General features: G+C 40.5%; 1 protein-coding gene and 1 long non-coding RNA gene across 4 annotated transcripts in view; both read left to right on the top strand.

The window, feature by feature from the left end:
* The first annotated feature begins 1,239 nt into the window (after positions 1-1,239).
* Positions 1,240-6,951, top strand: LOC116669583 (uncharacterized). The gene is made up of 3 exons (XR_004326820.1): positions 1,240-1,370; positions 4,628-4,683; positions 6,510-6,951. It is a non-coding gene; the product is annotated as an uncharacterized LOC116669583 (long non-coding RNA).
* A 2,454-nt stretch (positions 6,952-9,405) lies between these two features.
* tll1 (tolloid-like 1) overlaps positions 9,406-14,425 on the top strand; it is a 56,003-nt gene continuing 50,983 nt past the window's right edge. For all 3 annotated transcript variants that reach the window (XM_032499407.1, XM_032499417.1, XM_032499398.1), the window contains exons 1-2: positions 9,406-9,671; positions 11,217-11,700. In XM_032499407.1, coding sequence (XP_032355298.1) covers positions 11,520-11,700 — 181 coding nt within the window. In that variant the 5' untranslated portion in view covers positions 9,406-9,671; positions 11,217-11,519. The remainder of the gene's footprint in view (positions 9,672-11,216; positions 11,701-14,425) is intronic.

The raw sequence follows: 14,425 nt of genomic DNA, 5'->3' as shown, positions 1-14,425 counted from the left end.
ACACACACACACACACACACACACACACACACACACACACATAAACACATACACACACCATTGTTTCTTTCTCTGTAATATAAAAAAATACAATGCTATGGTTTTAAAATATGGGACATTAACACTGTAAAATCACTGCAAACATATTGCAAACAGTCTATACAGACAAGCCCATTTCTCTGTATGTAATTGATGTTGAGATTTTTTTTTTCTAAACTGACAGCAGCACAGCTTTGATATTAGCACAAGATGAACGGTTATAATAGCCAATATACTGTATTTATGAACTGTAGGTCTAGCAAGAAGTGTGTTTTTTGTTACTACATAACATCAAAGAAGACAAGGCCACCTATAAATCTGTCCACCTCAGTCTGTCTAAAGCCATTCCTTTGTATGTTTACTACACGTGCAATACTGTGGTACATGAGGAACTGTGGTACATGTACAAGTTGTTTTTCAAAAAAAAACTAACACTAATCTTGTCTAGATGATGTATGGATGCAGTTCATTTGGTTCCGAGACCGCAGAAAGAATATATTGAATGTATATCTATGAAAAAAGTTACAATTGTAAAGAATGAACTGATTAATAAAACTCCCCTCTTTATGTTGTCAAACTGCAGTCTTGTCTTCTTTGTTACAGCTCATTTTTGTGAAAGTATTTTCGGACAGAAACATGGATTGTCCTACATGCGTTAAGTGATGTAATGGACGTCTCAACGAGCAGTTTACACTAGTTGGTGGTTAGATTCTGTTAGTCTCTCAGCACTTTCCTCACTAGTACTTATACAGGGACTTAACATTTGTAAATGTTACATTTATCTGAATTTGAGAGAACACTGCTTGCAAGGAAACATATAATTGAAATGTGTTTAGTTGGTGCCCCATACAGTTACAGTAATACAGTATGAAGTACAGTACAATGAAATATTTAGGATCTTTCCTTTAGGTTGATTGCCGTCTTGGCCAGGAATAAAATAACATTTAATCAACCACAAGGAATTTGAAGTACCTTGCTTGTAGTAGTGAACGACAAATGAATTCTTATGAATTAAAAGGGATAGGTAATAGTTTTTTATATTTCAAATATATTTCCTCACAAAATGTCTCTAGTTAAGATAGGGTAAGATAAGATAAGATAAAATAAGCCTTGATTGATCTCCCGATGGGAATTATGTAGGCCTTCGTTCTATTTCTGGACGCTAGGGGGCCAAATAACTACTCCACAGGTATACAGCTGTCACCATTCACTGAAACACCGGTTTGATAAAGTTGTTATGGCTAACACGGCTAACAGTCGCCCGCACACCCAACAGATAAAGAACAACATTATTGCCCCCCTAAAGTTGTGTTTTAGTCCACCTGACAAATGTAAGTCCAATTTTATCCCTCAGTCTTTCAGCTCAGGTTTGGTCTTCACCAACTCCTGAGTAACTAACCAATTAATTGTTACGTTAACTTTAACGTTTGCTAGCTCTTTTAGATGCTACAACCTTTACCGGCTAGCTAGCGTTAGCTAGTTCCTAACATGATGGTGTTTGGTGCTTGACGGCAGATGACAGGAATGTTTCTGACTTTATTTTACTGGAAATGGAGATTAATTTAATTATTGAGGTAGTACGGGTAGGTATCACAAATTTTACAACAATTAAAATTCAAGCATTGTCTGGTGATTTACACGTTAAAACCACATTTTCCGAAGTTGAGTCAAGACTAGGCTATATTGAATTGTAACTCAGCCTCCTGCATACTTGTTACTGTAAATAGGCAGGCTAAATTGTGTTTACAGCCCTTGAGCATTTAACGTTACATAATTTATTTGCTGAAAAAATGAAATGTTTTCATCACTATTTTGTCTGAAATATTAATGTTACACTGCCTGTATCATGTCAGTTTAATATAATAACACATTTGCTGGAATATATTGTTTGGTATGCTGGCCAAAATTCATATGATTCAAGGTTCAGGTTTTATATATCAATTCAATTTGTTAGTAATTCAGGTTAAAATGTCAATACATGAGCATTGTGTGAGGGCAATGTTAGGTTAATTTATGAAAGACTGTCTGTATCGGTTCTTCAAGAGTCAAAGAAAAAGTCAAAGTAAATGATCCTAGTCTTCACACTGTAATGCCACACTGTCTCTGAGTGTGTCTCTCAGATAACATCTGTAAAAGGGATCTGCAGTCTTCTTTTACAGTGATGGATTCTCTACATTTGCTTTCTACTGTACAATATGTCTGTATACTGTGCAAGTACTACTTCAATAAACAACTAAATATGTCAATCTTAAATGAAACTGAATCTAGGCTCAAGTACATTACAATGAGGTTAAATGATTATTAGAGAACAGTTCCGAACGAAATGTATTACAGACCTCCAAGAGGTGTTTGAAGGCCACATTTTTGTTTTTGTGTTAGGATTGAATATAAAACTAGATCAGGTTTGGTTGGGGGCTAATGTTAAGCATGTCGTTCTTATGAACAAAGGTGCACAATGGTCAGATCTGAGTTACTATGAGTTTATATGTGAATGCAGGTTTGACTTTAGCTAAGAACCTAGGTGTACCGTTATATACTGGATTTCTTACTGTGTCCTCCTACACACACACACACACACACACACACACACACACACACACACACACACACCACAGCAACGGTGGCACTTTTAGTTCAACTATGCAGTTGAATCAGCTGTTTTAGCATGAGATGCTAACTCTGCAGATCAATGGCCCCCTTGGTCTATTAGTCATACTGGCCCTATTAGCATCTGCTATTAGCATCTTCTCATCAATACCATTGATCAAGCATCTCTGGCTTCAGGACAGAGCAGCCAAACACACCGACACACAGAGAGAGAGAGAGAGACAGAGAGGGAGAGAGAGAGAGAGAGAGAGAGAGAGAGAATTTTAAGCTGATCAGACACTCAACAACAGTCAAATGTGATGTCAGACATCAATAGATGACACAAAACAAGCATCAAATTGTATGATCAGTTAATAATTAAAGTAATTTTTCCAAACAAAAATGAAAATACGAAAATATTTTCTGACGTTTTATAGACAAAACTTAAATATTCGAGAAAATCTGCATATATATATATATATATATATATATATATATATATTGTGTCTTTTGCAGCAGCCTGGGTTCGAATCCGACCTGCGGCCATTTGCTGCGTGTCATCCCTTATCTCTCTCCCACCTTTCCTGTAAATCTTTAATAAAAAAACCACTGCACTGTATTCTTGTTGAAAACTCTTGTTGTCTTTTTAAAAGTGCATTTTATGAGATGATATTTCACTGTGGTTTTTCTCACACAAAAATGTTCAGCATCATTGCACACACAGATGATCTGAGACAAGGACTTTTTGAAAGTAGCTTATACGTCATCTGTAATTTATTTTTTTAATGTATCAAAAAAAAGTTTTTGCTGGATAAGCAATTCATCATGTTTAGACTGGCCAGGTGTCCAGTTTGACAGCATACCATCTTTCTTTGTTATTACTCTTTTAATCCTGTAGATGACAGTAGTGTGCTGATGACCTGACAATCACTGAGAGGGGTTCTACTCAAAGAGCCAACTCGGTCTCTGCAGTCCCTCCGTGAGGATTCACTGCCTGGTCACGGATCGTTATGTGGATTTCAGCACATCATAGGATGTGGCTGTTGTTAGTTGTGGTGATTGTGGACTCGGTGAATGTTCTTCATTAAAGAGTGGTTTTACCCCTCAGAACCCTCTGACTCCCAAAAAATGCCTGCAGGCCAATTTTTACATAACCCTACATAATCTAACTGGAAAATTCCATTTACTTCTTCAAAAAGTATACGTCATCTTTTTTATTTGATATGTAAGACATATTGTACAAAGTGAAGTCACGGAATGACAGTGATGAGAGCCCAGAGGACCGCTAAGAACACAAAACAGAACATCTCAACATTCAACCTTTTGGGTAAATGCACTTAGTCACTATTTTCCTGAAAGAGAGAAAAAATGCCTCAGAACTAGTGTTCTTGAGATTAGAGAAGATGACTGTGATCTTAACAGATGAAACTTGCGGATAACTGACTCTAGATGCCCCTGATTACTTAAAGGTCCCATGGCTAGAAATGTCCCCCCCCCCCCTTCTCATAAGCTACAGACTCAGAAATGGGACATACTAAGGAATGCTGGGACTGGCTCTAGTGGCTGTAATTCTGCACCAAGGCGGAATTTTGGGAAAGAGGCTTCAGATATGGTACAAAATGGCTCAAAAGTTGATTTACCTTCTTTTTTTTAAGCAAACAAATTATTAAAGTGTTGTTAATTACTGAAGGTGTTGAATAAATATTACTCAGTCACAATAAATCATGTTCTATTTTCAGTACACTGAATTAATAAGAGATGGAGAATTGGGACAGCCACAATACTTTGTTTACTGGGTTTAGACAGTACTGCACAGCCCTATGTTACTATAACTTACAGCTACTAGTGGCTTCAACAGGAAAAACAATGCACGGAAACACACTCAGGGAATTAACTCCTTTTACTGATAGTGTTTTATAAACCTTGCTCGTAAATCTTATCTGTATATATGATCGCACTGTAAGGGTCTGAACCGTTGCTGATTATGCCTTTTTTTCTATAGGTGGTGCAGACTGACAGGTTTGGAACAGCTGTGAGGAATCTGCTAAACATGACTGAGTGAGTTTGAGTGCTTTATGAAGTGCTTCATAAAAAAAAGCTTTGAAGCTGATTCAGTCAAACAACAATGTTTATACAAGCTGGAAACAGACATCACTTTTTATAGTGTGCCAAAGTTGCTTCTACAGAAATTGTCTCACACACACACACACACACACACACACACACACACACACACACACACACACACACACACCCACACACACACACACACACACACACACACACACTTAAGTCTTTGCTGCTTATTTGTACAGTCTTCTGAAAGGAAGCATATCTGTAGGGAGCAGAGGCCGGGACACACACATATCCACAAACACACCACACACACACACACACACACACACACACACACACACACACACACACACAATCCCAAGTTCCTGAAGAAGTGCTATGTCAGCAAAGGACTACTGTTACATTACACTCACCACAATCACACACACACACACACACACACACACACACACACACATACAGCATCTTAGGCTTTCAGAGCAGCGACTTGAACAGGAGGATTTGGTCTGTTATTGCTTGCTCAGTACACTTCTTTCTCTCTGTCACTATTCAATTTACCAAAATCTAACTCTGCATCATTGGTCTTTTGTGCAACTATCATCCGTCTTTTGCAGCATGAAAAAAGGGCCCTGATCAACAAATCATTTTAGTATTTTTCTTTTTTGTGTTTAACTAGAAAACCTGCAGCTGGGCTGCGATTAGTTCATCTGAATCCAAGTGAAATTTAAGAATCACCACACAATACTTGTTTGTCCTGAATGCTTTTACTGGGTCACTGCACCATTTATATCTGTATGGGCACGATCACATTGAATTCTTCAACTTAATAGATACAAACTCATGCTACGTGTGCATGTGATGTTTGAATACACTAATGCATACTTTGATATAAAACTTTAATGAAGATTTCACCAAAAGTGTGCAATGTGAATTACAGGGAAATCAGTTTTAAATAAACACAGAGTTCATTTGATGTAATGTCGTAGTCAAAGAACACGTCTAGGATTTGAGTACTTCACACGATGTACATGTAATATACTTTCACTTATCTTTAATAAAACACTTAAAGAATCAGATACACGTGATGTCATTAAAGGAAGAGTTCAGAATTATTTTTTTCCTGAGTGGTTACCTTAGTTTAGCATAAAGACTAAAAGCAGGGGGAAACAGCTAGCACAGTGACCCTGAAATTTCAACAGGAGTCGATCCGCCACGTTGCGGTTTTGTTCCATCGTCCACCATGCGTCATACCACACTGGGAGCATCCGAAGCGGAGCATTTTGCCGCATTTTTTTAGCGGAGCGGAGAGCCGCTTCTCGCTCGCTTCTAGGACGCGCTGTGTCGCAGCTAGTGGAACAACAAACGTTGTTTTGAGTGGTGGTTATTGTTGGCATAAAGACTTAGTAAGCTTTAGAGGTATCTGTAAAGTAGTTTTGAACTTTGGACTCAGCCAGGCTAGCCGTTTCCCTGTTTTTATGCTAAGCTAGGCTAATCACTTCGCACCAGCAGCTCCTATCTTAACACACGTGAGAGTGGTATCAATCTTCTCATCTAAATCTCTGAAAGACAGCAGAAAGCCTATTTCTCATTAAAAAATTCTAACTTTGAAGATAAGGTGACATTTAAGGGGAATATGTGGAACATAAGAGTATAAAAAGCCAAAGGTCTGGCCTACATCGTTTTACAATCAGACGTTTATCAACAGGATATACTACTATGTAACTGACACTGGGAAAATGTTAATTTCATCATCTCTGTCTCCTTTTCCAGTATTCATTTCTCTGTTTTCCATCTTTTCCTCCTAACAGCTGCAGACATTTTTTATTTAGTCCAACACGCATCCTGCGTTCATTCTTCTTCTCCCCTGTTGTTTAATTCTGGTGGCACGAAGATAAAAGCGATCCGTGTCATCGTTCCAAACGCATGACCAGGATCAAGAATGTGAGCCACAAGCTGGCATGTGCACACCCACGCAGTCACGCCCACACGCACAAAACGCATAAGAGGCAGCGAAGGAGAGACGAAGGTGGAGAATCTGAGCCCTGAGAGGTGCAGAAAAGAGGAAATAAGAACAGGAGAGAGAGAATGGCACGCACAGCTTGGCATTTAAACAGAGGATTTCCTCTGTACCTCGTCTTCCCTCCGCTCTTTCTGTTTACATAAGGAGAGACTACTTCACATAGCTCATATGAGAGTCCAGGAGTGTGTTTGTCTATATGTGTGTGTGTTCTCTCCACTAACATAGGAATGTAACAGCCATCATTTACATTAATAATAAAAGTGTTTCACTGTCTCCATGTGTTTAGTGGAGGTGTTAAAAAAACTTTCTTTTTGAAAAAAGTCATACATATTCCCTTAAAACTTCCTAACTTGCTTCAAGGTGAATACTTTGTCATCTTTTGATTTGTTGATTTGGCACCAATCAAATTTAAGATAAAAGTGATGAAGAAATGGAGCTACTTAACAATATCTAAGCATTATCATGCTCTGTTGTACTCTGCTGTGGTGTCAGCAGGCTGTCTTCCTGTAGCGCCTTAGCCAAAAGGTGATGGATGTCTCTGGCCACCTCTTTGCTCCCTCAGGGGGAGTTTCATAAAACACTTAAGACACTATCAGAGTCAGCAGGCCTGAGAGAAAACATAATATTTTCTTTTTTCCTTACCACTTCAGTCTCCACCTTTTGTCAGTTGTATAATGTTTTAGATGGCATACTTTGTAGACAAAGTTGCTGGTTTGGTTACTTTGTTGTCCCCCAAAGTGTAGAATTGTCTTTGGCCTCATCACACAGCATTACAAACCTCACAAGACAAATACTGAGAACAAACATCAAGAACATAACACCAACAAAAGACTAAAAATAATAATATGCCTTGTACTTACTTATATTTCTGGTATTTAGCCATATTTTGGGAAAACATTGAGTGTTTTCTACATTAATGCTCCAAGGCTCTGCCTGCCTCCCTTTTGGACTTTGTTGAGAATATAGTAAGTATTTGGATGGACAGCAGAGAAGAGGATTCCAACTGACTGAAGTTAAGATAACCACAGCTTCTTAATCTCAGTCATTGACAGACCTGTATTCCAATTTTACAACTACATTTAGATTACAATGTTTGATATTCAAGACCAATTTTTGGCTGAATATATACCTTTAAAGTTAAACAAGTTTATTTAAACAAGTACTGTGCAAACCTTGTGGAGTTCAGCTACTGCATATAGAATTGATGGGAAAGTGTGCTTGAAGAAAACAAAGCTAATAATAGTGCTCCAATACCTGCAGAGCACAGCAGTTGGGTGAGTCTCTAGGGGCTGCTGCTCAAATTGAGGGTTCCTTCTGCTGTGTGTGTTTGTGTGTTTGTGTGTGTGTGTGTGTGTGTTTGTGTGTGTGTCAGGGAAGGGTGTTGGTCAGTGTGCTGGTCAGAATGCTGGCGAGGTACTTTCACAGAGTTTCAGAGACTCACTGATCAATAAATGCTTTAAATAAGGACACAAATACCTGCACACAGCATTAATCTCAATAGCTGGATCCTATTTAAGAAGGAAGCATTTTGCTGAATAAATTGGGTGGATGGCAACCACCGCCTTCCCGCCTTAATTAGCAATTGCTCAGGAGGGAAATCCAGGGCGCGCACACACACACACACACACACACACAGTGGTTTTGAGGTTTGTCCACACAGTAGCCCACGTTAACTTTATAATACTCCAGAAGGTAAACTAGTTTGGTCGTCCACGCACTGTGACAAATAACAAAGGAGACACAAGTCAGACATGCTTTCACAACAGTAGTAACTAACATACAAACAAATTTTATTTCCAAATGGATAGTAGTGTATCTCTGGAGCAACAGCACTTATTAAACTGTGTATTTAATACAGTCCATCAGTTAATAAATAACAGCCAACTATAAGTAATGCACCTGAAACTGGACCAAAACGGGAAATTAATCCTTAACACAACCAATACCTCAGGAAACAGGCATGTATAGCTGATCAGGAGTCATACTAATTACAAAACCAGTCTTTTTAGTGATTTTTTTCTAATTTTGTTCTTATCATTGGCTGTAAAGCTCGTGTATTAACCTCCAACAGCATAAAGCATGGAACTGGCCACCCAACAGAGTTTTATTATGAGTCTTAAGTGTGGGACTTATTGAGCTGAAATAATTTAATAATCCTCTGAGATATTCTGTGAACATGGTAAACACTATCTGCTACACTGCCTTTCTAAGCATGTTGGCATCCTGCTTTAGTTCAATGCACAGCCTCCCAGAGACACATGGTTGTAGACTTGTTAAAAACATTGCATTCACATCATTATTTTTTAAAAGATTTTTTTGGGGCATTTTTAGGCGTTTATTGACTGAAGAAATGAAAGTGGAAAGTGGAGGGGGAATAACATGCAGCAAAGGGCCTCAGGTCCGAGTCAATCCCGCGGCATATGAGCGCCCGCTCAACCAATTGAGCAATCCGGGCGCCCTTATCCAGATATTTGTATGAAGAAACAATGTCAACCTTGCTGGTTTTTGATTTTTTTGGACAAAAATCATGAGTGTGTTGAACTACACTAATGCCCTGTGTGTGTGTGTGTGTGTGTGTGTGTGTGTGTGTGTGTACGCGTGTGTGCGTGCATACGCGCGCGTGTGTGTTCGTACGTACAAGCAGCCTCCAGGGGATTTGTATCCATGCTTCGGGGCGTGAGGTGGACAGCTTGCGGCTGGATTGATAGAGTGACGTCAGCGCGCCGCTGCCTCTCCCCGAGGGCAGGATTAGTCGGGAGAAGCAGAGACAGCGCTCCGATAATCTCCCGGCAATAAATGGGGGGTGACGGGCACGTTCGAAACTGCCGGTACCGAGTGAAACCGGAGGCCCCCAGAGACTCCTGAGATTTGGCTCCTGCATTTGAAGCAAGATGGGTCGCTTCGTGACGCCGCAGCAAACCAACGCGTCCCGGCCAGGTAAACGCAGCAGGTAAGCTGTGGAGACGCAGGGTGAACTCGTCTCAGGAGGATTTACCTTGGCTAGGTGTTCGCAGGCTGCACTGTCTGTCAACAACTGCTGCTGCTTTATTTTTACTGTTCGTGTCTGCCGTGTGTGTGCGTGGAGGTTGCACTTTGGGGGATTATGAGGTGGTTGTTGACAACTTGGACAGTTCGTGCAAAATTTAGGGGGAAAGACGCTAAGTTTAGCACACACACACACACGCACACACACAAACACACACAAACACACACACAGTGTAAAGGTATTTTCAGTGTAGGCCTACTTGTGGGTACCACTGATGCAGTGGAGGATCGTGAACCCATTTGAACCCGTTTCATTTGTTGACCGAACTGCTTGCAAGGTTGGTGTTCATGACAAATTAGAGACGAAATTATAACAGAATGACAGATTGATGTAGCTGTAAATCAATCAATCTATCTATCTATCTATCTATCTATCTATCTATCTATCTATCTATCTATGTATCTATCTATCTGTCTATCTAACTATCTATCTGTGGCTTTGGCACACTAGAACTTTGCTCGAGCTAATTAGTGTTTTGCTGCAAAAGGCTGTATTTCTTTACGACCATCATCATGCACAGGAATGGGAGTAGCCTATCTCGATCTAAACCGCCAGATAGGTGGTGATGGCGCGCCTCGCACAACGCCTAATTAAAGCTTCATTGTTTTTAATAGCAATTCATCTAAGGTTAGTTTTTTTCCCTTCATTCTTCTCTTTCAATGATAAAATGGGGAGACGAGAGGAAGTAATGACAGACTTGTCATGACAGGTGACTATAGCCTACTACCTCTAGGCATTTATGGTTTGGTTGTCACCTACTTGGCACCTGCCTCTAAATAACCAGATAACATCCATTATGCACTGGGTCTATGTGGTGATGGATCTTAAAGCCCACAGGGTGATTTGTAGTCACCGTGTTACTTTTATCGCTACCGGTTTTACTGTAAGTTAATTGTATTTTACGGATCCGTGTGAGGAACGTCCAATAACCAGATCAGGGCGCGCTTCCTCCGCTGTCACCGCGTCGAGATGAGATAGGAGCTCCTGAAGTTTATTACAGAGGGTTATTTAAATGTATGCGTTTTTTCTACTTTTGTGTGTGTGCGTGTGTGTGTGAGAGAGAGAGAAAGAGAGAGAGAGAGAGAGAGAGAGAGAGCGTCTTTGCACATGAGACAAAAGAGGACAAAGAAAGTTTTGGTTCTGCACCACTTGAGTCGAACAGTGCAGGTATTTGTCGGTGTGTGTGTGTGTGTGTGGGCAGTGCGCTGACTCGGGCTCGAGAGAGACAGTAACACTACCGGATGGGGGGAGAGAGAGAGAGAGAGAGAGAGAGAGAGAGAGAGAGAGAGAGAGAGACAGACAGACAGAAAGACAGACAGACAGTACTGGTTGGAAATATTCGAGGCGGATGTTTCTTGTGAGCAGCAGACACACCGCCGTGCGTCTTTGCGCTCAAAGATCATCCACTCACCGCGTCTTTCTTTGTTTCCTCCCCCCCCCCCCCCACAGCAGCCTCACCTGTAAAGCCACATCGGAGGACAGCGGAAATTCTCAGCGGACACTTTGCTGACTGACAGTACCCGGGACGGACAGACAGATACCTTAGTGGACTTTTAACATGGAGAAGAGCCGGGCAGAGTAACTAACAGCAGCCTATAGTATCCACAAGCAGACTGTCAGAGAGGAGAACGATCTTCACAATGACCCGTTAAATTCCGGCCGCCGATGCATTCTTTGGAGAGCGCATTGAACATCTCCTAACAGCAGAGGAGACGAGCAGAGAGGCCTTTATTCGCTTATTTCAGTCTTCAGATGGACCGAGTGCCCTCGGCACTGGCCGCTAAGATGCACTGGATCACGCTGGTGCTTGCCGGCTTGACTTTCTGGGGCAAAGTGACTATTTGTAACTGTTTCGACTACGAGGAGCCAGACTATGATAATTATGAAGAGGAGAGAGCGGAGACCATTGACTACAAAGACCCGTGCAAAGCTGGTGAGTCCTGTTTTAGTTTTTAACTGTAAAATAACATTATATGAGTAATAAGTGTTTTTACGCGTCTGGTCGCGGTGTTCCAACCCCTCGAGCGCGCTGGCTCGTAAGTGGCACGTGTTATGTGTGTATTAGAGATGACAGCGTGTGTGTGTGTGTGTGTGCGCGGGGGGGAGGGGGGGTACACTGGTCCAGATTGATACCCCTTTTCCCCCACTATTCATAACCAAGGGTTTTGATCCATCGGTGGTGCAACGTGCAGCTCGGTGACAGTCCTGATAAGCCTGTGTCCTCTTGAAACGCACGCGCACACATTAAGTGCGTGCATCACCTGTAGGCATAATTTTGATCTTGGTTTTGTCCGAAACGTCGGTGCATATATGGACAGGCTGTGCATGCAACGTATCTGTGTGTGTTTGCTCGTGCGTCCAGATGCTAAATCAACCATCAAAGAAGATGAGAAACAGCTGGACTCACTAGTACCAAAACAGATGCTGATGCACTCTCTCTCTCTCTCACTCACACACACACATACACACACACTGTGATAAAATGTTTGTTGGACCTTTAGTGGCAGTCTGGGAGCTGCTGTGGAACAACAGTGAAACCAGATGATACAGACAGTAGATATGTATATAATTAAAAAGGAGCATTTTGATCATAAATTAATTCACTTTTGTTGAAAAATTGTTGCCACCGAATTTTCTCAAGTCCATACATTAAAAATAAATGTTTTTCCTCAGTATATTATAGGTCTTTTATAGGTGTGTGTTTGTGTGTGTGTGTGTGTGTGTCTTGCGTGGTGTGCTCCACCCAAATGAACTCATGTTTTTGACACAAAGCTGGAGATTCACTTAAGATTTTAGCCAGTTCCTGTTTTAAACTAAGCTTTCTGTCTTTCTTTTATCCGTTCTTTCTTTTTTCTTTAAGTACATATTGTGTGTCCTGTATATGCAGTATTTGTTGGTGTCCAGTCCATCTACTTCTTGTAGTCTTAATGATTTGAATATGAATAATGAATATGATACCTGAGCTTTAGCAATAACACTGGCACGGTAATCATAGATCAGTCGCTTAGTCTTTGCATTTATATTTACATTCTTTTTCAGTTAACAAAAGATGCTACAATACACGTAAGCAGTCATATAACTTTGCTTAAAAACAGCGTTTAAAATGACTAAGTGTTGTGATTTCCAAATATAGGAAACATATGATCAAAGAATAAGTAAACAAGACTATGAATCTAAACAAACAAGTCCAACCCTAAATCTGCCTTCATCTGGCACTTGTTCTTTTGTGTTTCTGTGTTTCATGTGGCACTCTTCTTTTAACATAAAAAAATACTGTCTTTACAATCATCACTCTTTAGACCATGTTACAAAGCTCAGTGAGCAGGACGTCATATTGTTGCATGTTAACCGTCCTACAGTACCAGCATCATTCCTGCAGAGCTGCTGGAGGAACCTCTCCTCTGCTCCTCTAGCCTTCTGTTTGTTGCAAGCGAGATGTGGTGGTGTTGCATCTTTGTCTGTATTCTTGTTTTGGTTACACCCGTCTGACTGTGTATGTGCCGATGTGTTTGTGCACACAAATGGCTATATGTGTTTTAATGGCACTTTCCTTAATGTTGTCTGTGATGACACGTTGGACTGATAAGAACTCCACCTAGAACACTGAGTGTCCACATGCAGGCCAACACACATTCCTCACATACCAAAAACACAAACCTGACAACCCTGGACACTGGCCTGTATGTGTGTGTATGTGTGTGTATGAGTGAGTGTGTGTGTGTGTGTGTGTTTTTCATGTGCATTTTACACTGATCCCTGTGTGAGTGATTTTATGTTGATACTGCAAGCCCATGACTTTGTGGTTTTTAGTTATGCTAAGACCTGACCGTGTGTGTGTGTGTGTGTGTGTGTGTGTGTGTGTGTGTGTGTGTGTGTGTGTTTGGATTGAAGCCCGGCAGGTTACAGGGAGACATTCAGTCTACATATGTTTGAGTAACTAAGCGACTCTTACTGGTTAAAATAACTAAGTAAAAAAACACAAGCAAAGTTTTTATTTGCTGGAAAGATCAGTGTACATAAAGAATGTATTCATACTTACATGCTTAGATTTTTGACACACACACATTTGCACACACGAGTATCCCTTTTCTCTTAAACCTCTCCATATTTAATACTTCTTTCTGTTCTTCCTATTTAGTGAAAACCATGTGTGCACGTTTTACAGAGTCTTTACATTTGTTCAGTGTTTTGCCTTTATTAGACAGTAGAGAGCAACCAAGAACATGGGGAGGTCCTGTCTGGACTTAAACTGGGAACATTACATTTACATGGTACGCATGTTTTATTCAGATTAAATGCAAATCAAATGTCAGCGCCACTTTATTTATGCTGGAGTGTGGTCCTTGTTTCCACAAACAACCCAGGGCCAGTATGGACATTTTCTGTAGCTACCTAACAGCATGCACATGTACTGTATGTGTGACAGATTATAAAACTTGTATTCTAGCACTCCATTTTGCTCCTGTTTCTGTACATAAATTGAGTCTTACACTTCAAGATAGCATGAACTTCTTTGCTTAATTTGAAACAAATTCAAATCAAGTGGCTATGTTCTCATGGTATTTAAAGGTCCCATGGCATGGTGCCCTTTGGATGCTTTTATATAGACCTAAGTGGTCCCCTAATATCATATCTGAAGTCAAATTCCCAAAATTCAG

The sequence above is a fragment of the Etheostoma spectabile genome, chromosome 2 (genome assembly GCF_008692095.1).
Source record: "Etheostoma spectabile isolate EspeVRDwgs_2016 chromosome 2, UIUC_Espe_1.0, whole genome shotgun sequence".
Lineage (NCBI taxonomy): Eukaryota > Metazoa > Chordata > Actinopteri > Perciformes > Percidae > Etheostoma > Etheostoma spectabile.
This window is presented reverse-complemented; position numbering and strand designations above follow the sequence as displayed.